Raw genomic sequence first — 27,493 nt, forward strand, 5'->3', positions numbered from 1 at the left:
GTAAGGCTGTAGAACTAAACCTAAGGGCTAAGACTAGAACGCTTCTAGGAGAAAGCAGCCTGGTGATCTTGTGGTGGGTTCTTAGGACCCTGGAAATTGTGATCATGAGTAAAAAAAAAAAAACGGATAAATCAGGCTTCATCAAAATTTGAAATTTCTGCTTCTCTGGTAAGAGAGGGAAAAGGCTGGCCAAAGCTGAAACCAGTCACCAAACTTAGGTTCGGCAAACAGCTTGTATCCAGAATATATATGCAGCTCCTGCCATTCAATAGTAAGAAAGCAGACAGACCATTTTTCTTAAAGGGAGCAAAAACTTGGACTGACACTGCTTCATAGTGAAGGGTCTGTCAGTGGCCGGTGAACACATGTCATGTTCAACATCAGCAGTGATCAGGGAGTATAAATTAGAGCCATATCACTACACACCCACTAAAATGGCTAAAATTTAAAAGACTGACAATGCTAAGTGTTGTCAAGGTGGGGAGCAACCAGAACTCTCATATCTGGGGGTAGGAAATAGTGGGGGTTGATTGGGAAGGGGTACAAGAATGTGTTCTGGGGTAACAGTCTACACCTTGAGAGGTGCATGCAGTGGATAATCTGCAGTTTGTCAGAACACATTGAACTGTACATGTGAGATCTGTGACCTTCCCTTGCTGTAAATTATACCTGCTCTGGCTATACATTTGAATCAGAAGAGTTTTGGAAAATATTGGTATCTGGGCACATTCTCAGAGATTCCAGTTTAGACGGTCTGGGGCAAAGCCTGGGAATTAGGCATTTTTAAAAGCCTCTAGGTGGTTCTGATGTGCAGCCAAGATTGAAAACTACTGTGTTGAAACTTGCTGAGTTCCAGCCTCAGATTTAACAGTCTAAATGGTAGGCTAAGATTCAGTCCTCTGTCTGCTTGCTGGCTGGAGTTTTAGCAAGCCGAGATTCATTTAGCTTAGCTAAGTAGATGTGGGTGAGGATCTGAATTATTCAGAAGGTCAGAATTGGTATTGAGTAATTATGCTTTAATCTTAGTATCATTAAAATACCCAAGTAATAGCTTTTTGGATCGAGCAACCATCATTTAAAACATTTGTCAGTTGTGATAAGACAGTAAGGTATTCTTCTTCTTAATATTACAGTGGTTATTGCTTTTGCTACTGTTTATTACAGGATTTGGTAGTGGCCGGTGCACAATACTTAATGAATGAATGAATGAATGAGGTCCTGAGTTGTCTTTGTGGTGTTGTCATTGTTTAAATGGACTTGTGTTGAACCTTTCTTCTTTCTGAAGTCCTTTCTGCCTGATGTCCTTTCCTGCTTTGCTTGCAGTTTTTTTTCCCTTCATTCTTTTTGAAATTTCGCTGTTGTTACTATTGTCCCTTTCTTGAATTCCAGATAATAGGTTTAAAGTTGGAGAAAATAGCTACAATCTATAAAATAGATTTTCCTTTGTAAAAGGACCTACTTAATCTGCCCCTGAGCTATTTTTCTAGTAGGTGAGAGGTTTTGGCAAATGACTGAAAAAGCTGATGTTTTCACACACTGTCCTGTGGCCACTGCCATGCAGGGGATTTAGGAGTCAGTTTGTGGTTCTATAACACTTTCTTTTCTGTGGAAAGTTAATGTCCCTGGCTTCATTGGCACCCATATGTGGCTACTGTTCATCTGCCAGGACACTAATGGAGCCAACAGGGGACAAATGGTAAATTGCAGAGCTATTTTAACCCCAAGAAAAGTCCTGAGTCCCCGCACTTGAAGAAAATCCAGGTTGCTGGGCAGTGTCTACTTTTGGGCAGGAAATGAAGCTTCCCTTTGGTACCATGCTCTGCCCTCTCCCTCTCCCTCTCCCCCAATCCTGCCCCCAGACAAATATCTGCACCCTCCTAAGTCAGTTTGCTGGTTAATGTTAGCACGTAGAGTTTTTGGGGGTTTGAGGCTCTTTGTTGTTGTTGTTGTTGTTGTTAAGGCATATACCCCTAAGAAGATTAACACAAGACTCTTAGGCATTCTAATCTTATGTGAGTTTATTAAATCAAATTAATTTTGTCCTCACATCCCACCCATTTGCAGGTGTTCTACACGAAGGAAGTGGAGGGGAGGGCAGTTTGGGAACAGGTGGGGACAGACAGCCTGGCTGGATGGAGGGACTGGGGCAGGCAGAGAGCCTTCTGAGGACGTTTCTTGGCCTCAGATTGTAGGAAAAAGCCAAAGAAACAGTTTTCTCCAGTGTCTGCCTTTCCTCTCATGGCAAGTGCACCACGGCCACTTTGAAACCAGCATCCACATGTCTCTGCTGCTCCGTCCAGCTCGGGACCCCTGGGGTAGCAGGGCAGGGTAGTCTAGGTGCAGAGGTGAAGAAGGGGGAGGGCACAGGCAGCAAAGACGGGGCAGCATGGTCGTGCCAGAGAGCTGTCAAGTTGTAGGTGACATGTGTCCTTGTGGCCACGGGGAGATGGCCCCTTTGCTTCAGGTGTCCCTCCCTCTGCTGTTTCCCCAGAATGCCAGAGGGTTCAACATGAGCATCCCCATGCCGGGACACCCTGTCAACTCCTCCAGCATCACCCTGGAGCAGGCCCGCAGGGATGTGGAGCAGCTGGAGCAGCTCATCGAAAGCCATGACGTCGTGTTCCTGTTGATGGACACCAGGGAGAGTCGGTGGCTGCCTGCTGTCATCGCTGCCAGCAAGAGAAAGGTAGGGCGTGGGTCCTGCAGTTCCCATCCCCGGCTGGGACTTGGCTCACCATCACCCTAGAAGGGGGAGTGTCCCCAGCCCGCCCCCTCCGGAGAAGAGGTGTGCCAGAGGGCTTCCACTGCAGACTGTCTCTGCCTCACACACCATTATCCCACATGAGTTCACTTTTCATAACAACCTTTTAAGATACTTTACACTAGAAGGAGACTCTGCTTTTACCAACAGTAGCTTCTAGAATTTGATGACACTCATATCCAAACACTTATAAATCTATTTTTAAAGGGACCAAATATGAAGTTAGCCATGGCTTAACATATGTAAGTGTCTATCAGTGTTCCTTGGTGGCTCAGCAGGTTGAGGATCTGGAGCTGTCACTGCCACGGCTTGGGTCACTGCTGTGGCGCACGTTTGATCCCTGGCCTGAGAACTTCTGTGTACTGTGGTCACAGCCAAAAACATAAAGTGTTAACTCTAGTCTTTTATTTTTTGACACTCACAGCTGGTCATCAATGCTGCGTTGGGATTTGACACGTTTGTTGTCATGAGACATGGCCTGAAGAAACCTAAGCAGCAGGGAGCTGGGGACCTGTGTCCCAGCAACCCTGTGACATCTACCGACCTCCTGGGCTCATCACTTTTTGCCAACATCCCTGGCTACAAACTTGGCTGCTATTTCTGCAATGATGTCGTGGCCCCAGGAGATGTAAGTGGACTTCTTTGAGGTTCCAGATATTTCTTACAACTGTCTTGCCCACTAGGGTGGAGAGACCCAATACTTTCCTTTTTGACTGTGTATTACCTTTTAACAAAGGGAAAAATTCTCCTGTTTGCAGGGTTCATTATCCTTCTGTGAGCCTTGATTGTCATCATCAACCAATACAGCTGTTCCTTGTTCTCCAATGTAAACCCAGTGACAACTATTTTTATGGAAAACTTGGCAAGGAAACTGCAGGCTAGATGGGTCCCTGGCAGCACTCAGCACTGTCTGCTGTGCATATCTTAGTGAAGAGGGTGTTAAATGGGAGTCTGAAGGCCCAGCCTTTAGTCTAGGTTTGGACACTGGCTCACAGTGTCATTCAGAATCAATCTCTTGGCTCCCTATGCTTCTGCACAGTGGACCTGAGGACTATAAAGTTGTCGGATTTAGCAAGTCAAAATACAGGATTCATGGCTAACTTTGAATTTCAGTAAATAGTGAAAAATATTTTAGTATAACTACATCTCATGTAATATTTAAGACATGTTTGTGCTAAAAAAAAAAGTTATTTAAAATTCAGATTTAACCCAGTATCTTGTATCTTACCTGCTAACCCCAGTAAGGAAGGGAGGGGTACTTTCACTGACTGCTCACAGTACAAGGTCGAATGTGAAGGTGCTGTGAAGAGCAAGCCCCACACTGTTCCAGTGTAAGGTTCTATGGTCTTAATACTGCCTCGCAAGCAGGGTCAGTACGAGTGGCCTTGTGTCAGAACAGGCAGGTATTTCTAGTAAAACAAAGCAGAGGTGTTCATCCCTCCCTTCCATTTTCCCCTTCTTTTAAAACTTGTTCCTGAGCAATTCATACTACTTTTGGGTGACTGGCTTTTGTGTCTTCCCAGTATTTTTAAGAAAAAAAAAAAAAGATAAATATCTGCCTGTGTGAAGAAGGGTGGCTTTAGCTCCATCATGGGTTATAATATCCAGCTGGCCCTGTTGTTTCCTGATTACCAACATGAGGGACTAAGGGTCAGTTGCAGTTAAGTCATGTCTGTTCATAAGGCACAATTTTCAGAGTTAAAATGATCCCTAACAACCCCTTAGATTTGCCTGGAGTTGACAGGTAAGAACTTCTTGTGTTGAACTAATGAAGGCTTGTGTTTGGAGCCGCGTGGTAGCATAAGTTCTTGTCCTTAAGCCCAGGGGTGATGAGATGCACACGGTGTGGGCGGCACGTAGGGACAGAGGGCCGCAGGATGGCTCATCGTTCCTCCTGCCCCACAGGCGCTCTGAGGCTCTAGCGCAGTCAGAACAGCGGGGTGGGATCATTTTTTCTGTTCAAATGTTACTCCTGTCTGTGTCTCTGACTCCCAGCTAACAAGCACAGTAGAGTTGAGTCACTTAAAAACACGCAGTGTGCAACTCCTGTTTGGGGCAGCTAGGCCCCTAATCTTTCATTTGTTTATAAATGCTAGTCATTTTTAGCGTATGACTGCATTTAGTCACCTAACTTGTATACTTCAATTTTTCTTGGTAGTTGCAAGAAATGATATTATGTGAGGCCGACCGGTCTTTGCCAACAGAGCGACTGGCTCTGTGGTGGAGCTTTATCGTGGAGGGAGTCATGCTTAGATGGCTAGAGCTGGGTAGGATGGAGCTATGAGTGCACAACAGTGACTGTTTCTCTGTAGTCCACCAGAGACCGGACCTTGGACCAGCAGTGCACTGTGAGTCGTCCAGGACTGGCCATGATTGCAGGAGCTCTGGCAGTGGAATTGATGGTTTCTGTTTTGCAGCATCCGGAAGGGTAAGTTTGCTGGTTAGAGGTGGGTGTTTAAACAAAGAAAGCTTTCGTGTCTCCCTTGGCCTTTTCTCAGTCTGACTCTTCTGAGAGTCATTTTTCTCTTCCCAGCCTCAAAAAAAACCAAGATTTTTAAAAGCCTACTCTGATTCCTTGGCCTAGAAAACTTGTCATATAATCTTTAGGGCTGTATCTCTGCATCCTTCTGGAATTGGACTCTCCCATAGTTAATTGGTAATCAGTGATAAGGAAGGATGAAAATTTTGGTACAGGCCTTAAGGACCTTCATGCTTTATTCTGTTAAGCCCTGATCTCCTTAGCCCTGAGCATTTGTAAGGCAGTACCTGAATCACATCGGGTAGAAATTGCATTTGGCTGTATGTAACAGAGATCCATCTTCATCGGCTTAGCCAAATGAGTAGGGCTTTATTTTTCTCTTGCAGCAAAAAGCTCAGAGGCAGGCAGTTCAGGGCTGGTACAAGGGCTCCCACATGCCATCAGGAACTCTAGTTCCTTTTCTTTCACTCAGCGACTTTAGCTTTCTTCTTTATGTTTGTCACCTTGTGGTCACAAGACGACTGCTCTGCCTTCAGTGCTGCTTCTGTGTTAGAGAAGAATTAACCAAAGGATGAAAGTTGTGCTCCGCTGCAGCTGCCCCCTTTTAAAGAGCTCTCCTGGAGAACTTACCCATTGATTCTAAAAGTCTTAATGCACATGACCTTGCACTGTTAACTGCAAGGAAGGCAGACAAATGTAGTTCTTTGGGTGGACACATTGCCTCTCTGACAAAACTGTGATGAAATAGAAGTGAGAATGGACGTTCGGCAGGCCACCAGGAGAATCTGCACACCTGTTTTTTGAAATTATGTATGTATTTTCAACCCCAAGAGATATTATTGTTATATAATTGACAGTCATTTCATTTTGTTGATATTTTCTTTTTTGTTGCTTTTTATCTCTTTCTATATCCTTAGGCCTCCATTCAAGGGCATTTTCCTTTTCCCTGAAGAATACTCTTTATTATTCCTTTAGAAATGCTAGTGGCGAAGATGTTTCAGTTTTTTTTGTCTGAAAATGTCTTTGTTTTATATTTATGTTTGAAAGATATTTTTGCTGTGTACAGAATTCTGGATTGGTGGTAATTTTCCTTGAGCAAGTTGAGACTATAGTCCTATTGTCCCTGGCTGCCTTCATCTTCGTTGAGAAGTAAGGTGTTTATCTCATTGCTGCTCTTTTGATGTAATTTGTTTTTCTCCCTCTTCCTCTACCCTCAGTTGCTTTTATGATTTTCTCATTGTCTTTGGTTTTCAGAAGTTGGAAATATATACCTAATTCTGTCTTTATTATTCTACACCTATTTCTGTATTTATTCTGATTGTGCTTTCTAGTGCTTCTTGAATCCATGGCTTGCTATGTTTTTTTTACCCATTGTGGAAAATTTTCAGCCATTATCTTCTAAAGCATTGCTTCTGCCCCTTTCTTGATTCTTTCCTTCTGAGTCTCCAGTTGCTTGTTAGAATTAGCCTGTGCTCTTTTCTGTATTTTCCATCATTTTGTCTTTCCTTGCTTCAGTCCAGTGATTTTTTTCTGGCTTATCTTCCAGTTTACTACTTCTTCCTTCTTCTTCCTCTTCCTCCTCCTCCTCTTCCTTTTTTTTTTTTTAAGGGCCACACCTACGACGTTTTTAAGTTTCCTGGCCAGGGGTCAAATTGGAGCTGCAACTGCTAGGCTATACCGCAACTTGTGGCAACAACAGATCTTTAATCCATTGCCAGGAATCAAACCCGTATCCTCGTGGATACTGGTTGGGTTCTTAACCCACTGAGCTGCAATGAGAACTCCTTCTTTTCCTTTTTTGTCTATTTGTTAAACCATTTATTGAGTTTTATTTTGCTTATTTATTTCGGCCACAGCTGTGGCATGCAGAAGTTCCTGGGCCAGGGATTGAACCTAGGCCACGGCAATGAACTAAGCCACAGTAACAATGCCAGATCCTTAACCTACTGAGCCACCAGAGAATTCCCAATTGAGTTTTAAATTTCATTATTGTATGTTTCCTTTCTAGAATTTCCATGTGATCTTATTTTATACATTTTTTTCTTCTTTGCTGAAATTGTGATTTTGGTCCTCTTCATTCTTTGAAAACATTTAGTCATGTTTTTCTTTTAAGTCCTTATCAGATATGTCCATTAATGAAATTTCCTGAGTCTGTTCCTACTGTTTTTATTGACTTTTTATTATGTATTATAGCCTCATATATCTGTTTTTTTAAGTAAAACCTTTTTATTGCAGAACAAACAAATATATGAAAGAAAATAACATACATATATAATTTGTGTGTATATATATTTGTATGTATATATAAATTCCCTTTTATGCACCATCCAGCTTCAACAATTACCAACACATAGCCAGTCATCATTTATCTGTACTTCTGTCCACGTTTTTTTCCTCTGCCCACTGACTTTTTTCCCCCCAATGACTTATTTTAAAGTAGTTCCAAGGCATAGCATTTCACTCATAAAATGCCTATTTTTAGTATGTATCTTTACTATTTCTACTTATAAAAACAAATAAAAAGCAATTCCCAATATTATCACATATCCCATCGTTATTTAAATTCCCTTAATTCCTTGCATCTACTTGGCTATATTTGATTGTGCAGTGGACAGTATATATGAAAAATTACAGGAATGCTATGATTTACATTTCTTTCTGGCAAACTGCTTGGCCAGTGGACTACTGATACTGAACCCAAGTTCACTCTCCTTGCTGTATGACAGGCCAAGAAATTCAAAGATGAGTTGTTGGGACAAGGAATAATGACTAATCAGAAAGCCAGCAGACTGAGAAGATGGCAGACTAGTGCCTCAAAAAACTGTCCTGCCTCAGTCCGAATTCAGGCTCCTTTTATACTGAGAAAGGGAAGGGGGAGCAGCCACCAGTCACTCACTAGCAATCACTTGTTTGGGGGAGGGCTCACTGCAATGCTGACCAGCGGCTGAGCAGGACCACTAGTGGTCACTCGCTTACAACTCCCCACTGTCAATGTCCATTCCACAATCTTGCGGGGAAGGGGGCGATGATGGGCAGTGGGGTGATCATGAGATGGAACTGATCAGTCTTGGGCCCGGAATATTAATACAATTCATTTTATCTACAACTATTTAAACTTGATGAAATTCCTTCTACAAGGAAATTCTAACCACAATGGCTTATCCTTTTTAAAGAGCCACCTTACATCTTCTAAGGGTTCACAACCTTATTGCTCTCCAGGCTTCTCAGATGTTGGGTCCTTTTCTGGTGTTAGTGGGGCTACTTTGACCTGAGTGTGATGAACCCGTGGCTTTATTCCAACTAACCTGACAGATGAGTGTGTGGTAAGTAATACCACATGTGGTCCTGTCCGCCTTGCTGTCAGCTGGTGCTTAGACCCTTCTTCTCTCCATGTTTTAAGGAGGACTCGGTCTCCAGGTCAGAAAGGATGTCCAGTTACCTCAGTTGGATAAGCACACTTTGGTCCATGAAGCTGCCTCCACTGGTGAGCAGTTCTACATCCAGCTCAGCCAAGGGCTGGTCCATCAAGTCTGGTCCGCTAGAGCACGCCAGCTCCATGATGTGCAGGCTGTTCTGCTCTGGGGATTGTGCAGCATCAATCGGGAGCAGTGTGGCTGGATTCAGGGCTTTTTGTAGATCTCTGTGGGAAAGAGCTCTGCCTCCTTTTCTGGAGCATCCTTGAGTGCCATATATAGGCTCAGAGTGTTCTCTGGTGGGATCCTGATGTTAAACTCTTCTGGCAAAAAAGTTAATGGAGCATTTAATTTACAAAGAAGATCTTGGCCCAGAAGAGGGATTGGACACCCTGGCGTATATAAGAAATTGTGTTTCAGGATGAGGTCCCCTAACTGGCTCTAGAGGCTGTAAGAAAGAACAACTTTATACTTCTCCAGAAACTCCCATAATCAGGATGGATTGGGATGTCTTGTGTATCACCTTAGTCTTTACCAGAGTATGTTGCACACGTATCTATCAGAAAGTCAATCAAGTTGTCCCCAATTGTCAGTTACCTGGGGCTCCTGTGGGTAAATTGGAATTTGGCCCCTCAAGTCCAAGAGAGCCACCAGACCTCATCATTCCTCATCAGAGTCTTCCTCTCTTCCTACCATGTAAGAGGCTCCCATCTTTCTTTATGGATATTTGTCTTATTCTTTAGCTAAGACACTTTTTCCCAGTGCCCTTCCTCCTTAAAGGAAGCGCACTGTCCCTCCCCAGTGGTGGCTTACCAAGAGAGGTTGCTTGGCTTCCAGGAAACCAATGCTGCTGCAGAAAAGTGGCATTCCGTCTTGCGGCCTCTGGCTTCTGACGTTCCCTGTTGTTGAACACTTGAAAAGCAACATCTACCAGCTGAGAATGATTCATTCCAAATGCACCATCTAACTTTTGTAATTTCCTTTTTATATCTGGGACACTTTGCCCAATGAAAGTCCTGTTTACCATTCTTACATTTTGGGGGGCCTCAGGGTCTACATCAGTGTAGCACCTATAAGCTTGATAAATTCTTTCTAGAAACTCTGATGGATCCTACTTGGATTTTTGGTGTATCTTCTGAATTTTGTTTAAGCCCTTTTGCCTAGGTAGCCCTTTTGAAGACCCACTAAGATACACTTCCTATATTGCTGTAGGTGTGGATATCTCCATTATTGGCATCCCATTCAGGCTCAGCAGTGGGAACTGCCAGGTTTGCTTCAGCGGTTCCATCTGGATCTGCTAGATGGAGATGTGTGTGTGCTTCCTCTTTAGTCTTGTCAATGACCATCCTCCTTTCCTCCCCAGTAAGCATCATGTTTGTAAGAGTGTGAATGTCCACCCAAGAGAGATGGTGAGTGGCAAAGATAGAAGGGAAAAGTTCACTCATACAGAGGGGGCTCCTCTTGGTAAGCTGGGTTATGGTTTCCAGTTAAACAAATCTGAAGTTGAGAATGGCTTGTGCATCCATAGAAACCCAGCTGGTTGGCCATTTTCATTAAGGCCTTCTAAGGGAAACTGTCCTGCTGCGGAAGTGGCTCCCAGTCAAAATTTGCCACCCTGTCAGGTCTTAGATGTGACAGCAAGCAGGGCTTCTGTGCTCTGGGGGTTAACCTCCTAGTTGATCCCCATAAGAAGGGGAAACAAGAGGGTAAATCTGCTGGTGGCATCGGAGCAGTTGGAACAACAGCTGGTGCAGCCTGCTCAGCTAATGGGGGCATTGCGTTGGCTGGAGGGGGGGTTAAGGTTTGAAATAGCATGTCCTCACTCTCATTTTCTCCCTCTCCCTCTTACAGAACAGGTTTTCCCTATAGACCACTGTACCGTAAGGTGGCAGCCCTCTAACTTCTTTTCCTCCTGATGCAATAGCATAAAATGCTTCTATACATGGAATCTCATCTTTTTTACCTGCTCATTCACAAAACAGTTCTAATTGCAAGATTGTATAATAATTAAGTGAGCCATTCAAAGGCCATTTCTCTCCTGATCCTAATACATACTGGGACCACACACCATTGCAATAGGGTACCATCTTTTCCCTAGTCTTATGCCCACAGCTGTATTTTGTGCAATTGTTTAAGGGTTTTCCTTAGGGACAGGTGGAATATTGCCCACATTTTTAAGTTCAAGAACAGCAAAACACAAAAAGCACAAACAAATTCCAATACCAAAGACACAGATTCCATCATGGCTGAATGAAAAACAAAAGCAAATGAACTGGCTCACAAATCAAATCAGGTAGAGTCCAACAACAGTTCCCCTCTCCAGCAAGGTACCCCAATCAAATGCAAAACAAATTGGCTTTTCCTTTAAAGGAAAAGCCTGAGTTGAGAGGGGAGATGGTTCCCGGTTGTACACACTGGAGCGACTTACCCTACTGTATGGAGCCCATCAGCTCCCATATGTCACTTCCTTCCTCCAACTGCTAAGTGCTAGGACAGCTGGAGCTGCTTCAGATAATTCTGAAGGACATATCCTCAGGACAAATGGTCCTGGCAGCTGCTAGGGCCTATCTAGATATTCCCCAACTGGGACTGGCTGGCCAAAGCAGCAAGGCTTTTGGCTTGTCTCACCAAAATTGATACTGAACCTAAGTTCCCTCTGCTCACTTCACGACAGGCCAGTAAGTTTGGAGACCAGTTTTTGGGTCAAGGAATAACGACTTTATTGGAAATCTAGCAGACTGAGAAGATGGCAGACAAGGGTCTCAAAAAAACATCTTGCCTCAGTCCAAATTTGAATTCTGGCTCCTTTTATACTGAGAAAGGGGAGGGAGAGGGGCCAAAGGTCACTTACAAACTGTCACCTGCTTGGAGGAAGGGCTCACTACAATGCTGACCAATGGCTGAGCAGGACCACTAATGGCCACTTGCTTACACTACCATCTTAGAATATCTTATTTAATCAGGGCTTGTCTATTTCTTTTTCTTTTTTCTTTCTTTTTTTTTTGTCTTTTTGCCTTTTCTAGGGCCGCTCCCGCGGCATATGGAGGTTCCCAGGCTAGGGGTCTAATCGGAGCTGTAGCCACTGGCCTATGCCAGAGCCACAGCAACGCGGGATCTGAGCCACGTCTGCAACCTACACCACAGCTCATGGCAATGCCAGATCCTTAACCCACTGTGGAAGGCCAGGGATCGAACCCTCAACCTCATGGTTCCTAGTCGGATTCATTAACCACTGCGCCATGATGGGAACTCCAGGGCTTGTCTATTTCTTTTTCACTCTTAATCTGAGCATCTAGCCCTTCATGATCCCATCTGAAATCCTGGGGGGATTTTCCATGTTTTCTTCTTGTTGGCAGACCTCAAACTCCGGATTTTCCCATCAGCCTCATGAGTCAGCATCACTGCTCAGCTTCTGATCCTGCCCTGCTTTTGGAGATGGGTGATCACTTTATGGGTGAAACTTCCCTTGCAAATGCCTGGCTTACCTCCATGGGCCTTCCTCCTCACAGACCTTGGCTCTGCAGTTCTCCCCTACCTTGGTAGCTCTCTGATGCTTTCAAACAAAGGTTTTTATACTCTGTCTTGCTTTTCTATTTGTTCTCAGTGGGAACGTTGGTCCTTAATTACCATCTAGTCCACCAGTGCCACACCAGTTTTTTTTTTCCCCTTTTACAGCTGCACCTGCGGCATATGGAAGTTCCCAGGCTATGGGGCCTATGCCATAGCCACAGCAACACTGAATCCAAGCTGCATCTGCAACCTGAGCCACATCTGGGACCTGTGCCGTAGCTTCTGGTGACGCCGGATCCTTAACCCACTGAGCAAGGCCAGGGATCAAACCCATATCCTCACAGACATGATTTCACATTCTTAACTCACTGAAGCTCAATGGGAACTCCTGCCACACCAATTACAAAAATATTTTTAAATTTATTAAGTACTTGTAGTGGTAGGCTTGCATGTGCGACAAAGGAAAGGAGTAGGCGGATGTGTTTTGTTTCAACTTGACCTTGGGCCTTTCAATGGTCTATATGTTTAATATGTTTTGTGTTACAGATACAAAAATGAGCACAAATGTGGTCTAGACACCCCATCTTATCCAAGCAAGGAGAAGATCCTACTTTATGACTTATGAACAATAGAAGTAATAGATCTCGTAATAAATAAAAGTGAGACAAAAATTAAATTAATTGAAAAAATAGTAATTAAAAAAAGAAAGGAAAGGAAGAAAAGAACAAGAAAAATTAATAAAGATTCTTTCATGGATTCATCATTCATCTGATGTCTTATAGTGAGATCAGACTGGAGTCAAACAGATGTACACCTGACCGTGTGACAGAAACACTGTAATTTATCTGATTTTCAGCACTTACATAGTGCTTACATTGTGCTAGGCATTATTCTAAGCACTTTATAAATAGTAACTGATTTAATCCTCATAGCAAATGTATTAGGAATGAACTATTATCAGTCCCATCTTTGATGGGGAAATTGAGGCATAGCAAGGATAAGGAAGTTGCTGTCATTCACAAAGCTGGAAAGTAGTAAAGTTGGGAGTTAGTTCAGCCCACTCTGGCTCCAAGCTCTGTTTTTAATCATTCTGCTATGCTCATTGTAATACAGGCAGGAGGGAATTGAATTTTCAAAAGTCTTACTTTTCCAATTCTCAGAAATCAACATGATTATTCTGTTTACTCTATGACTCAGAGTTCTTCACAGTTGAAAAGTTGGCCTCTGTACAATGTTGGTAGCATACGTCACTAGTGTAGATGCTTCACAGTTAAATGAAGAGAAGTAGCTCTTTTGTCTTTCTCTCATCTTTGTCATCCCCCTTGGCTGAACCTGGCACCTATGTTTATTGTGGTCCCTGACAGGAAGCATTTGGGATAAAGTGTTTCAGAACCAACCCGACTCCTTCACACTGATCCCTCTGTCTACTACATTTGCCTTGGTCACAGGCTAAAATCAGGGCCTGTGTTGCATCTCTTCCGTGACATAAGTAAGCATCTCACCATTGTTTGGGATGGACTGTGTTCATTCTGCCCAATACATTCCTCACTTTTCCTCCCCCCACCCCCAGCCCCATTGTGATAGCATTTACATAACCTCAAGAAGTCAAGGTTGGAAGGTTTTCTATTTCAAAATATCAATTCAACAATGTACTTTGGTGTTTTACAGGGCTGTCTCAGAGTAGGGAAATTAATACTTTTTTGGTTTATCATTTGCCAGACGTTGTACTTGACAATTTCTCTAACTTATTACTAATTCATTCTTCACAGCTGTCTTATTTCTATTTCATAGATATGGACCTGAAGCACAGAGAAATTAAGCAACTTGCCTGCAGTCACAAGCTCTGGTCTTTCTGACTCTAAAACACAGGCTTTTTTTGTTGTTGTTGTTAAAACTATTCTTCTGCTTCCCCCCTCCCACCCCTGGAAAATTAGGGTTTTTTTCCTAGCTTATGGTACCTAGCAAGGGGCTTTTCAGTAATCCTTATAAATCCCCCCTTTTATTTTTTTTGGTCTTTTGTGTTTTTTTTTTAGGGCTGCACCTGCGGCATATGGAGGTTCACAGGCTAGGGGTCCATTTGGAGCTACAGCTGCCAGCCTACACCAGAGCCACAGGAATGCAGGATCCAAGCCGCGTCTGTGACCTACACCACAGCTCACGGCAATACCAGATCCTTAACGCACAGAGCAAGGCCAGGGATCGAACCCGCAACCTCATGGTTGCTAGTCGGATTTGTTTCCCCTGCGCCATGACGGGAACTCCTATCCTTATAAATCTTACATGGGCCTCCTCTAGATCATCCTCATAGGAGTTAGGCATAAACTTTCATGAAATGAGCAGCTCTAATTGTTTACTCTTCTCAGGGGCTACGCCATTGCCAGCAGCAGCGACGACCGCATGAATGAGCCTCCGACCTCCCTCGGGCTCGTGCCTCACCAGGTCAGTGGTTGGACGTGAAATCCCAGTTTGGGACCCAATCCCAGTGGTGCCCTGGGAGAGTATTTGGGATCACTACCATGCTGTCCTCCCAGCCCACTCTTCTTCACCCTCCTTATCCTCCAGCTGCTCTAGAATTTCAGTGGGAATTCCTTAGGACCAGCTGGAGGGTATCCCATCCTGTAGGATGGTGACAAGAAGAAATCATGAACAAGCAGCGTGTCCCAAGGTCTTTGGTGCATTTGGCACATTGACTGGGGCCTCATAATGGAGTAGAAAAAAAAGAACAGACTTTGGGATCAGCCAGATGGCAGCATAAATCCTAGCCTTGCAGTTATTAAATGCCCTTCCTTGGCCAAGTCACCAAACTTCTCTCAGTTTTCTTGTCTGTAAGATGGAGGCCAGAATAAAGATCTCAGCTGGTCAGTGCCAGGGTTAGAGATGATATGCAGAAAGGTATGTCACAGCTGTCAGTAAATGATGCTGATACTTTTGTTGCTGTTTTTTGCTATTAAGCATTGACTCCTTAGCCAAACAGAACCCTTAATGGCCATGCCTGGGAAGACCATTAGAAGTGTACAGCATCACCAGAAAGAGGGGAATCTTCGGAAAAAGAATCTGAAGCATCATAAGGAAGGTCCATCCCATAGAGACTGAAAGAGAAAAAAAGTGGTGGAATGAAAATTTTAAATTTGTGTTGCTTTTTCACTAGTTTTGTTGGTTTTGTTTGTTTTGTTTTGTTTCCCCTTTGGTGATGGTGGTAGGGAGGGTTCCTGGGGTTGTTTTTTTGTTTTGTTTTGTTTTGTTTTTGGTTGTGCTTGTAGCATGTAGAAGTTCTGGGGCCAGGAATTGAACCTGGACCACAGCAGTGACAATGCTGAGTTCTTAACCGCTAAGCCACCAGGAAGCTTCTCTTCACCAGTTTTTGTTGCTATGCTTTTGGGGGGTTCCTGGTCTTGCTCCTTGGCAGTGGTTTCTCTGGGCTCTGTGTGTTTGAGTCTATAGCAGGGAGGCTGTCTCGGGAGGGAAGCAGTAAGAGTCCAATTCAGGGACACGTGAGGACAGACTCGAATAGGAGTGCAGAGCTGGGTGAGTCACAGACCACATTTGTCTCTCTCTGCCTCCCCTTGCCTGGCCTGTCATTTTCCACTTGAGGGTCTGACTCAGAAGAGGGGAGATTGCTTGTCCACGGTCACAGAGAGAGGTAGTGAATATGCCGACATCCACACCTAAACCTGGCCCTCTGACCAGTGCTCTCCTGAGGTTTTATGACTGGAAATAGTGTAGCCTGCATATCAGGAGAGCTGACTTTGAATTGCTACTCCTGAGCCGCCCATCATAGACTTGTGTTAGGTCACTGACCCTCCCTCAGCCTCAGCGTCCTATCAGTAAAAGCAGGTGCTTTGCCTTGTGTCCAGAATTGTCTTTGATGAGGCTTTTTGTAAACCAGGAAACACAAGACAAATGTGACTTTTCCAGTGTGTCATTTATTTGAAATGAATGTGTTAATCTCTTCTGCAGAGACATTTCAAGTAGGACCCAGCAGACACTGTCATAACCTCCATCACAGGAGCCGTCCTCCAGAGCCAACCTGTGCAGTTGATGTGCTCATTTGAATCCCTTGCCTCTTCCCCTTTTTGCATGTCTCTCATCTCCTTCCCTCCTTCTGCCCTTGAGATGTGCCCTCCTCTCCTTTACAGATTTCATACGGAGAAGGGCCTTAATTAAATTTTCAGTCATGCCCCTGCACTGGTTTCCTTCTTTAAGTCTTTTATGTTAAATTACTGCAGTTGTAGTTTTCTCAGTGCTGAGGCCAGAGAGCAAATCAGTCCCTTTATAGAAAGGGTTCAGTGTCAAAATGCATGTGCCCATGTTTTTAAAGTACTATGGCAACTAATCCCTGTCAGTGTTATTTACCCCCATTGAGCCTTGCAACTGTTTGTCATTCACCCGCTCTTCTGGTTCTTTCTCCTCGTTGTTAAATGTCTGAAGGATTATTTTGGTTGTTGGCCATCTCTTCATTTGGCCTTTTCAAAGGCTGAAGAATAATGCAGCCATATATGGAAAAAGCCCAGTGTGTGTGTGATTACTTGCTTACATTATTTCAAGTTTCAAGCCTTTATTTTTAGCTACTTTGTAAAAATGACAGCAGAGAAAGAACTTTAAAATTAATCAGGGTTGTGTGGTACCTTTTTATAGGCTTTACATTTCTTTTATTTTTCTCCTTTCTGAAGTGGAGTGAGTCCATTTATGCGACTGTGTTTTGATTAGCAGGACATCGTTTCCACAAAAACACTGGGCTGTGTTGCAATGCAGACTCAGCACCTCCCCCCCTCCTCTTCCTGGCTCTCCTGACAAATGACTTCCTGCTGCAGTGGAACTTGGTAAACCTCTTTGTGTGCTTTGTATACAGAGAGGGGCCTGTGACGCTCCCTGGGCTTTTTTTTTTTTTTTTCTCACCTGCCCGAAGGACAGTGCTTATTACTTGGCTCCTGTAGAATGAGCCGTGGTAGAATAGTGCTTGTCCTTGGCCGGGGAGTCACATGCCACCCCCACCAGCAACTCCTTGTGTAATGTGGGAAGAGGACCTCAGCCTGTGCTCTCCTCTGCATCAGGCCTGAGGCCTGAGGATGACTTAGTTGCTCTTCTTCCTTTGGGGCCATAGGCAGAATTTGGCCCATCCAGAGATTGGCCACATGCAGAAACAGGCTTGATGAAGCCCTGAAATTCAGTGATACTCAGCCTGAAAAAAAAATCTGTTACCGAATTTGAAAACTGTGGGAAAAAACCATTTGAAGGTGAGAAAATAGGCCTCTAGGTTTGTTCTTTTTTTAAAAGTCTTTGGCCCAGTGTATGTGAATGCGATTCTGCAAGTGGGCAGTGATGTGTATAAGCCATTTTCTCTCTATAAAGGGAATATCTTTTTTTTTTTTTGTCTTTTTGCCATTTTCTTGGGCCGCTCTTGCGGCATATGGAGGTTCCCAGGCTAGGGGTTGAATCGGAGCTGTAGCCACCAGCCTACGCCAGAGCCACAGCAATGCTGGATCCCAACCGAGCCACGTCTGCAACCTACACCACAGCTCACGGCAACGCCGGATCGTTAACCCACTGAGCAAGGGCAGGGATCGAACCCGCAACCTCATGGTTCCTAGTCAGATTCGTTAACCACTGCGCCACGATGGGAACTCCGGGAATATCTTTAATTTGCCATTTTTATCTGTATATAAAACACAGAAAATCACACTTAAATCATTAAGTATATATCTTGGATTATCACAAAATGAACACCATTCACCTGCCTGGCACACGGATCAAAATGAAATGTTATTGAGCCTCCCCGCTGCCCCCCTCATGGTTCCACTTATCATCACCTCCTTTCCACACAGAGGCAAGCTTCTCCTCACTCTGAACACCTTGAGAGAAAAGTAGAGAATACTTTTTCATTGTAAATCTTAGCATGCTATTTTTTTCTCTGCTGCTAACAAGTGGGATCTTTTATTGACAGTCAGACAGACAGAAAGAAGAAAGAAAAGGAAGAAAGTAAGTGGTCTTTTCCTGGCTCCTGGGATGGTGCTGAGTTCTGTGAGGCCAGCCAGACCCCTTTTCTGGCTTTTTGTAGAGGCCACTCCTGGTATCTCCAGGAGGTTGGTGTGCAGGCTGATGAGAGACCCTGAATGGGGCACAAATTAGCAGGCAGTGGAGCTGCTGATCATCAGAGAATGCAAATCATGTCCATTTAGTAGCTGTCCAAACAGCATGGTCTTGAGGTTAGTGGTCCTGCTTTTATCTCCCCCAGGTAGTTCACCTTTTCTGTCTTTGGGTGAATGTACTCTTGGTCCTCAAGTCCTAGTGAATGAAGATTTGGATGCGCATGTTCCTCCTAGTGGTTTGGACTTGCCAACTCCTGCTTCTGTCGGGCTCCTGTGTTCTTCATTTGTGTTACTTTTGGAAGAATAGAACAAAGCCCAAACTGGGGCAGGACCTGGGGAGGGAGCAGCCCAGGAACTCTCCACGTGGAACAGCAGCTTTGGTCTCTTGCCACGCCTTGGCCTGCTCTTTATTTGGCCTGTCTGCAGAGGCTCTGCCCCCGAGTCCTCAGGCCATTCGCCTTTAATAAGGTTTCCATTGGGCCCAGAGGCTTATCTCTTGTGCCTCTAGGGATGTGGGTGGACTGACTGTTGAGGAAGGAGGTTAAGAAGACAAGCCAAAAGAGCCAATTTCCTGAGGTAGAGCCCTAGAAAAGGACCGACCCTCTTTCTCCCTCCTATTCCATCACCCTCAAATTGATGGCCCCAGAAATGTCAGGAAAAACAGATAGTTCCAATGTCTGCTGTCTCACTGTTTTGCCATTGTGGTTTGTGACCTGTTCACCCTCCCTCCAGCCATCCCTTCAGCAGGTGATGCCAAACACTGACTCTGTGCCAAGCACCATTTGGTTCAGAGAGGTTAAGTGACTGGCATCTGTCACCAGGTGTCTGGTTCCACTTGCTTTGGAGTCATCTAAGGAGGCGGATGTCCCCCAGGCACTCAGATGTGGTGGGCTCTGGTTCCAGTGGGGAGGCTTCTGAATCCAGGAGGAATCTGGGTGCAAGGCCTGGCATTGTCTGGTCTCATGTGCGAGGCCCTAAAAGAGAGGGGCGTTCCCCTCCCTCCGTGCACAAGAAGTGGGTAAATCACACACCATCCGGAGTTCTGTAGCATCTCAGGTAGCATCTCTTGTCCCAAGAGGATTTGGGCGTAATTTTATCAGTTGAAGGATGGTACTTGTGCCCCACGAGTTTGGCTCACCTGATGAGGCTCTCCTGTTCTGGAGGTCTCACGGGGAGGGAACCGGCAGCTTTGTGACCGTACAGATCTGACTAGAATCCCAATTTTTGTCTCTGACTTTCACTTTCATCCACTTGTTCATTAGCTCCTTTGACAAAAGGATTTGAGACCGTTCTTGCCGCTCATCACTGTGTGACCCTGGGCAGGCTGCTGATCCTTTCTGAACTTCATATTTTAAATGACTAAAATGGGCATAATAATATACTAAACAACCAGAATTCATGTACAGAATAAAACTTCACAGTTCTGGGCACATAGGGATACCTGTAAATGTTTTTATCTTTCTCTCTCACTTTTAATTAAAGTGGAACTTATCTACCCTTCTAAAAAGAAAGTTACAAGGAATCTCATAGAACTTTGGAAGCAGTGAGTGTGTAGGGCAGTGCTGGAAAGATTAGTTCCATCGTGCAGTGTTTTTCTAAGGATGATGCTGGCTCATCTCCAACTTGCTTCTTCTGCCCCTTGGTGACCCTCATGTGATAACAAGAGGTGGGTCCATGGTGGCTGCCAGAACTGTTGTCTGAAACAGACCTCTGTGGTCTCTTGCTAAACTCTATTTTGGCATTGAATTTGATTCAGACTCTTCAGCATCCAAGAGTGATACAGAGTTTGGAGTTGGCTTTTGTTTTTGCGTACTCTAAGCTCTAGAAAACGGTGTGAGGTTAAAGCAGCAGGTTGCTGTTGGGCTGCAACTTCTAAGAATGGCTTTTTGTTGCTGGGCATTGGGTCTTGGCTCCCCATCCAGATGAGGTGGGCTTGGGCCACAGCTGCTTTTACTCTGCTTAGCTGTGAGTACCACCAGGGGTGGCCCAAAATGGAAGTGATCCCTCATCTATTTATTTTGTAGCCAGCTGGACATAATGGAAGATAATTTAATCCACTCAGGCCCCAAAAGTAACCATCTTGACATTAGGTTTGGGGGGGAGTTTTTTTTTTAATTCCTCTGGTCTGCTCTTCCTTCCTCCCTCCCTCCTTGCCTTCCTTTCTTTTTACCTTCTTGCTTTTCCCCCTAAACGTTGGAGGGAAAGGACAGAACTCAGATCCTGGCTTTGCCACTTGGTAGCTGTGGAATCTTGGAAGAGCTGTGCCACATCCCTGAGCCTCAATTTCTTTATCTAGACTATGGGGAACAGTCACAGGATGGTAGTGAGGCCAGGATCAGATGAGTATGTGACAACACTCAAGAGCTGGGATGGCCCATAATGAGTGTTGGTCCTCTGCTCAGTCCCCTTGGCCACCTTTTCCACATTTTGCAGGACATGCCTCCCACACAGCATCCAGGGTTAGGAGGGAGAAGTCCTTTATGTGGAATCGAGAAGGAAAGGGAGCTAGCACTTCAGAGGAGGCACAGGAGAGGTGGAGAAGATGAGCAATAAGAGCGCTTGGTGGGTTTGAGAATCTGAAAGGTGACTGACTTTCCTGTAACAGGAAAACTGGGAGAGCATGGTGGAAGAGGAGGGGAGGCAGGCAGGGTCTCTTAGGCCATCTTGAAGATCTGGACCTTCACCCCAGGAGCAGCAGGAAGCCATTGAAAGTAGAGATGTGACAGGACCAGGCTTGGCTGCTACGTGGAGAATAGACTGAGGGGAAGTGTTAGTGGATCTGTGTACAGAATTGGGGTCAGTTAACCTTTGAGTGGAAGACAACATAATCCAGGGGTTCCTGCATCTGGTGTATCAGAATGACCTGGGGAGCTGTTCCAGAATCCACTTTTCCCAGCCCTGTTCCAGATCCATTGAATGACACCCCAGGGGCATGAGGCATTTGAGAAGGATAGCTTCAGTCTATAAAAACGGTTTCTTAATGGCATCCTTTGGGACAAAGTATATAGCTCGTCAGGTCAACATCGACCAAATCCTGCTCTTTGAACATGCTTTTGAGTTTTGTGCTCCCACCAACACTAGTTCTTTTTCCGAAAGGACCCTTGACTTCCTGTCTCTAGCACATGTGCGTGTACACACACACACACACACACACACACGCACGAAAGCACGCACGCACGCGTGCGCTTACCTCCCCCAAGCCAAACAACAGGCTGTGAACCTTTGGGTACTAATTTGACCCTCACAGGTGTGCCTACCAAAATCAGCGGGGCCCACCCGTTGTGCTGCTGGGAAGGCCTGGAGGGAGGCCAGAGGAGCACAAATAGGCCCTGCGCTGATGCTTCCTGCATCATCTCTGTCATATTTGCACTCCTCTCAGTTAGTGGAGCCTGTCCTGTCTTCCAAGCCTCGTTAACCAAATGCAATAGAACCCAGTGCATCGCTGGTGTTTGACGACAGGGACTTCAACTTAAGCTGCTTTTTGGGGCCTGGGCGTGATGAGAAGGAAGGGAGCCAGGGAACACAGGTAATTGTCCTTCTAGCTTCTGCCGTTCCCAGGTGGGTTTTTTTTTAATATTCAGGAGTTAGCAAATACACGTATTGTAGAGCTGGTTTATACATAAAACTTTTTTTTCCCCCCTAAAAGGCTACACAGGAAAATGATGCTGGAGATTTTTATTTTATTTTATTTTGAGGCAGAGGGATTGGGGGCAATATCGACTTTATGCTTTTCATTTTGTACCTTTCCATACTGTTTTGAAAATGTTAATAGGATCATAAACCTTTTTTTAGTCACCTCTTTTGAGGGATAACTTAGGTACAGTCAAATGCACCCATTTAAATGTGCATTTCAGTGAGTTTTGACACGTGTACGTACTTGTGTATAATCACCACCACCACAAACAAGATTTAGAACATTTCCATTCACCACCAAAGTTGACTTTGTGCTTTTTCTAGGTAATATCCCCATCCTCAGCCCCAGGCAACCACTGATCAGATTTTCACTTGGGCCATTTTAATATCTTCTTTATTCTTTTCAGTATTAGGAGGGAAAAAACTTGATCATTTTAAATTTAGAAAACAAAGTATGCAGGGAGGCAGGCAAAGTTTGGCCCCTCTAAAGAATCCCTCTTACTAGCCAAAAAGCTAAGTAGTGTTTGTGTATGTGTATTTGTGTGTGTGTATGTATGTATGTATAATTGGCAGTTTTTCTGCCTCTGGGGGAGGAGGGGGATTGAGAAGCCAGTAGTATTCAGAAGAGGCTGTTTAAAAGAAAGTTAAATATTTAAATATTCTATTTTTTAAAAATAGGAAAATGAGAGTAAATATGCTATGAGACTGTGGTGGGTTTTTTTGTTTGCTCATTTGTTTTTGCCATACGTTTATTTTTATTATAGGTAGAATTAAACTTTTTAAAAATGGCTGTTTAATACTTACCCTCCTCTAAGGAAAGATTGACAGCAAATATAGTATCAGATAAGAGTTTAGAGTAAGCCGTGTGCAGTCCCCAAAGTTAGAAGATTATACACTGAGCAGCGTAAAGAGGCCTTAGTTCCCGGATGGATAAAGAAAGCACTTTGCAATGCCTTGTCATTTAGATGTGGCTAAATTAGCTGGTTGTGGTGGTGCTATGTTTAGAAAACGTGTGAAGAATGAGATGCTTGCTAACTGCTTCCAACCATTTTCTGACATCCAACAGGTGATATTGAGTATATAGAGCAAACCACAGAAAGGTGTAAATGAGATTGGTAACAAAGCATCTTGTTTCAAATGCCCACCGTATGAGAATCACCTGGGCTCTGTTAAACCTACAGATGCTCAGGCCTTAGCTCAGATTTTTTTAATCAAGTTCCAGGAGAGTCTTCTGACCAGGCAAGTTTTGCAAAACACTGAATGAGCATATGGCTTCATATACTTTGCACACTTCTAAGTAAGAAGGTATTGGTGAATTTTTCTTCACCCAAGTAGGGCAGAGTAGGGCAGAAAACCTTATAATTTCTTTGATTGTGAATTGGTGCCTGGCCTCTCTAAATAGGTAGAATATTTTTATTAGGATTTTGCATCAGTGCCTGGGTTTTAGGCTGCTCTGAGATTTTTATGCATGTCTAAGAAGGGTGCTAAAATTTTAAGTAGCAATTTCTGCTCTTTAAGTTTTATGCATTTCTAAATACAGAGCATATTGTGAGAGCTCAGTGCATGTGTAATACTGGATATTTAAAGTGTTGTTGATGGAGAAGGGCTTCAAATTGCCTGGAAAATGTAAATGGTGGTAAGAGGGAATTTTTCTTTTGGTTTATTTGGAATGTGTTTTCTCTGTATACTTCAGGGATGTTTGTGTTTTTCTCATTCATTCATTTCATAATTAGTATCTCTTCTGAGCAAAGCACTATGCTGTGGACAATGCAAATAGTTCAACTCTTTAAAAGAAAGAGAGAATTTTTAACATAATTTATTATGCAGGCTGATTCTAAAATTCATATGGTAAGGTAAAAGACCCAGAATATAAAATAACCTTGGAAAAAAAACAAAGTTGGAAGACTCATACTTCCCAGTTTCAAAACATACAGAGCTACGTTCATTAGGACAGTGTAGTACTGTCATGAAAATAGACAATGAGGGTCCAAAAATGAACCCTTACATTCATGGTCATTTCTTGACAGTTCAATGAGGGAGGAAGAGTCTTTTCAACTAAGTAGTGGTACAACCAGATTTTCACTTGCAAAAAAATGAACCCTTACCTCACATCATATACAAAAATCACTTCCAACTAGATCATAGACCTAAATGTAAGAGCTAAATCTATTAAATGAGAAGAAAACATACTAAGTCTTAATGATCTTTGGTGAGAAATTGTTGTATATGATACCAAAAGGTCAAGCAACCAAAGGAAAAATAAATAGGGCATCAAGAAATAAAAATGTTCTATGCTTCAAAGGATGCCATCAAGAAATTGAAGAGACAAGCCACAGAATGGGAGAAAATATTTGTAAAATTATATTTTGGATAAGAAACTTGTCAGAATATATAAACAATGATTCAACAATGAAAGGAAAAATAACCCAATTTAAAATTTGGCAAAGGAGGTTCCCATTGTGGCTCAGCGGATACTAGAGCCCAACTAGTATCCATAAGGATGTGGGTTTGATCCCTGGACTCATTAAGTGGGCTGAGGATCTGATGTTGCCATGAGCTGTGGTGTAGGTCACAGAAAAGGCTTGGATCCCGAGTAGCTGTGGCTGTGGCGTAGGCCAGCAGCTGTATCTCTGATTTGACCCCTAGCCTGGGAACTTCCATATGCTGTGGGTGCAGCCCTAAAAAGCAAAATAAATAAATAATAAAGTAAAATAAAATTTGGCAAAGAATTTAAATAGATATTTCTCCAAAGAAAGATAAACAAATGGTCAAGAAGCACATGAAAAAATGCTCCATGCTATCAGTCATTAGATAAATGCAAATCAAAACCACGGTGAGATTCCACTTCACATTCGTTAGGGTGGCTGTACTCAAAATGAAGTAAGTGTTGACAAGAAGGTAGAGAAATTGAAACCCTCATGCATTGCTGGCAGGAGTGTGGTATTTTGTAGTCACTTTGGTCCTCAAAATATTAAACATAGTTACCATGTGACTTGTTAATTCTACTCTATGTATATACCCAAATGTCCATCAACTTATGAATGGAAAAACAAAATATGGTGGAGTTCTTGCTCTGGCATAGTGGGTTAAGGATCTAGGATTTAGCAGTAATGGAGTGAAGTACATACACAATATGCTGAGTGAAGAAGCCAGTCATGTATGATTTCATTTCTAGGAAATATGCAAATTAGGCAAATCAATAGAAATAGGAAACTGGGTGGTTTCCAGGGTCTGTGAAAAGTGGAGAATGGGGACTAATTGCTTATGGGTTCTGAGTTTCTTTTGGGGGTGATTAAAATGTTCTGAAATTAGATATTAGTGATGGTTACAACATTCTAGGAATATACTAATGGGAAGGCTTTCAGCTTTTCTCCACCGAGTATTATATTTGCTGTGAGTTTGTCATAGATGGCTTTTATTATGTTAAAGTATGTTCCCTCTATACCCACTTTGGTAAGAGTTTTGATCATGAACGGATGTTGGACTTTGTCAGATGCTTTTTCTGCATCTATTGAGATGATCATGTGGTTTTTGATGTTGATTTTTTTTGTTAATGTGGTATATGATGTTGATTGATTTGTGTATGTTGAACCATCTTTGTGAACCTGAGGTGAATCCCACTTGGTCGTGGTGTATGATCCTATATATTGTTGGATTTGGTTGGCTAAAATTTTGTTGAGAATTTTTGCATCTATGTTCGTCAAAGATATTGGCCTATAGTTTTCTTTTTTGGTGATATTTTTGTCTGGTTTTTGTATTAGGGTGATGGTGGCGTCATAGGATGTCTTTGGGAGTGTTCCTCCTTCTTCAAGCTTTGGAAAAGTTTAGGAGGATGGATCTAAGATCCTCTTTGTATGTTTGGTAGAATTCACCTGTGAAGCCATCTGGTCCTGGACTTTGTTTATGGGGAGTGTTTTTATTACATATTCAATTTCATTTCTAGTGATTGATCTATTCAGTGGATCTAATTCTTCTTGGTTCGGTTTTGGCAAGCCGTAAGTTTCTAGAAAGTTTTTGTTTTCCATTTCTCCTAGGTTGTCAAATTTGTTGGTATACAATTGTTCATAGTATTCTCTTACGGTTTTTTGTATTTCTGCAGTATCCATTGTGCTTTCTCCTTTTTCATTTCTTATTTTGTTTATTTGGGTTTTTTCTTTCCTCTTCTTGGTGAGTCTGGCCAGAGATTTGTCAATTTTGTTTACCTTTTCAAAGAACGAGCTCTTGGTTTTATTGATTTTTTTTCTATTGTTTTTTGAATCTCTATTTTATTGATTTCCTCTCTGATCTTTATGATTTCCTTCCTTCTGCTGACTTTAGGTTTTGTTTGTTCTTTTTCTAATTAATTTAGGTGATAGGTTCAGTTGTCGATTTGAGAGTTTTCTTCTTTTCTGAGGAAGGCCTGTATCGCTATGAATTTCTTTCTTTCTTTTTTTTTTTTTTTTTTTTTGCCTTTTCTAGGGCCACTCCTGCGGCATATGGAGATTTCTAGGCTAGGGGTTGAATTGGAGCTACAGCTGCCTGCCTGCGCCAGAGCCACAGCAACGGGGGATCCAAGCCCTGTTTGTGTGCGACCTACGTCACAGCTCACGGCAACGCCGGATCCTTAACCCACTGAGCAAGGCCAGGGATCAAACCTGCAACCTCATGGTTCCTAGTCAGATTCGTTAACCACTGCGCCACGACGGGAACTCCATGAATTTCTTTCTAAGCGCTGCTTTTGTGGTATCCCATAGATTTTGAATGGTTGTGTTTTCATTATCATTTGTCTCAAGGTATTTTAATTCCTTCTTGATTTCCTCATTGACCCATTGGTTTTTTTAGTAGCATGTTGTTTAGTCTCCGTGTAGTTATTAGTTTTTATCATTTCTTTTCCTGTGGTTGATTTCTAGTTTCATGCCATTGTGGTCAGAGAAGATACTTGAAATAATTTCTATAGTATTAAATTTGTTGCGATTAGTTTTGTGCCCCAATATGTGATAGATCCTTGAGAATGTTCCATGTGTCCTTGAGAAGAATGTGTATTCCGATTTTTTTGGATGTAATGTCCTGAAAATGTCAATTAAGTCTAACCTTTCCATTGTGTCATTTAGGATCTCTGTTGCCTTATTGAATTTCTCTCTACAGGATCTGTCTATTGATGTGAATAGGGTGTTAAACTCTCCTACTATGATTGTATTCCCATCAATTTCTCCTTTTATGTCTGTTAGTATTGGTTGTATGTACTGGGTGCTCCTGTTTTAGGGGCATATATTTTGACAATTTTAATATCCTCTTCTTGACTGTATCCTTTTACCATTAAATAATGTCCTTCATTGTCTTTCTTTATAGCCTTCATTTTAAAGTCTATTTTGTCTAATACGAGTATTGCAACTCCTGCTTTCCTGTCTTGTCCATTGGCATGAAATATTTTTTCCCATCCCCTCACTTTCCTTCTATATGTGTCCTTTGCCCTAAGATGAGTCTCTTGTAGACAGCAGATTGTAGGGTTTTTTTTTGTTTTGTTTTGTTTTGTTTTTTTGTCTTTTTGCCTTTTGAGGGCCTCTCCTGAGTGCGGCATATGGAGGTTCCCAGGTTAGGGGTCTAATTGGAACTATAGCCACTGGCCTATGCC

At 43.1% G+C, this 27,493-nt stretch overlaps 1 protein-coding gene across 10 annotated transcripts in view; it reads left to right on the forward strand.

Moving 5' to 3' along the window:
• ATG7 (autophagy related 7) overlaps nucleotides 1–27,493 on the forward strand; it is a 376,249-nt gene that overhangs the window by 172,968 nt on the left and 175,788 nt on the right. For all 10 annotated transcript variants that reach the window (XR_007135006.1, XR_007135007.1, XR_007135009.1 and 7 more), the window contains 4 exons: nucleotides 2,492–2,686; nucleotides 3,186–3,389; nucleotides 5,074–5,189; nucleotides 14,527–14,602. Coding sequence is in view for 4 of the 10 variants with exons in the window: in XM_047780900.1 (XP_047636856.1) it covers nucleotides 2,492–2,686; nucleotides 3,186–3,389; nucleotides 5,074–5,189; nucleotides 14,527–14,602 (591 nt within the window). In the remaining 6 variants the exon portion in view is untranslated. The remainder of the gene's footprint in view (nucleotides 1–2,491; nucleotides 2,687–3,185; nucleotides 3,390–5,073; nucleotides 5,190–14,526; nucleotides 14,603–27,493) is intronic.

The sequence above is a fragment of the Phacochoerus africanus genome, chromosome 1, assembly GCF_016906955.1.
Source record: "Phacochoerus africanus isolate WHEZ1 chromosome 1, ROS_Pafr_v1, whole genome shotgun sequence".
NCBI lineage: Eukaryota > Metazoa > Chordata > Mammalia > Artiodactyla > Suidae > Phacochoerus > Phacochoerus africanus.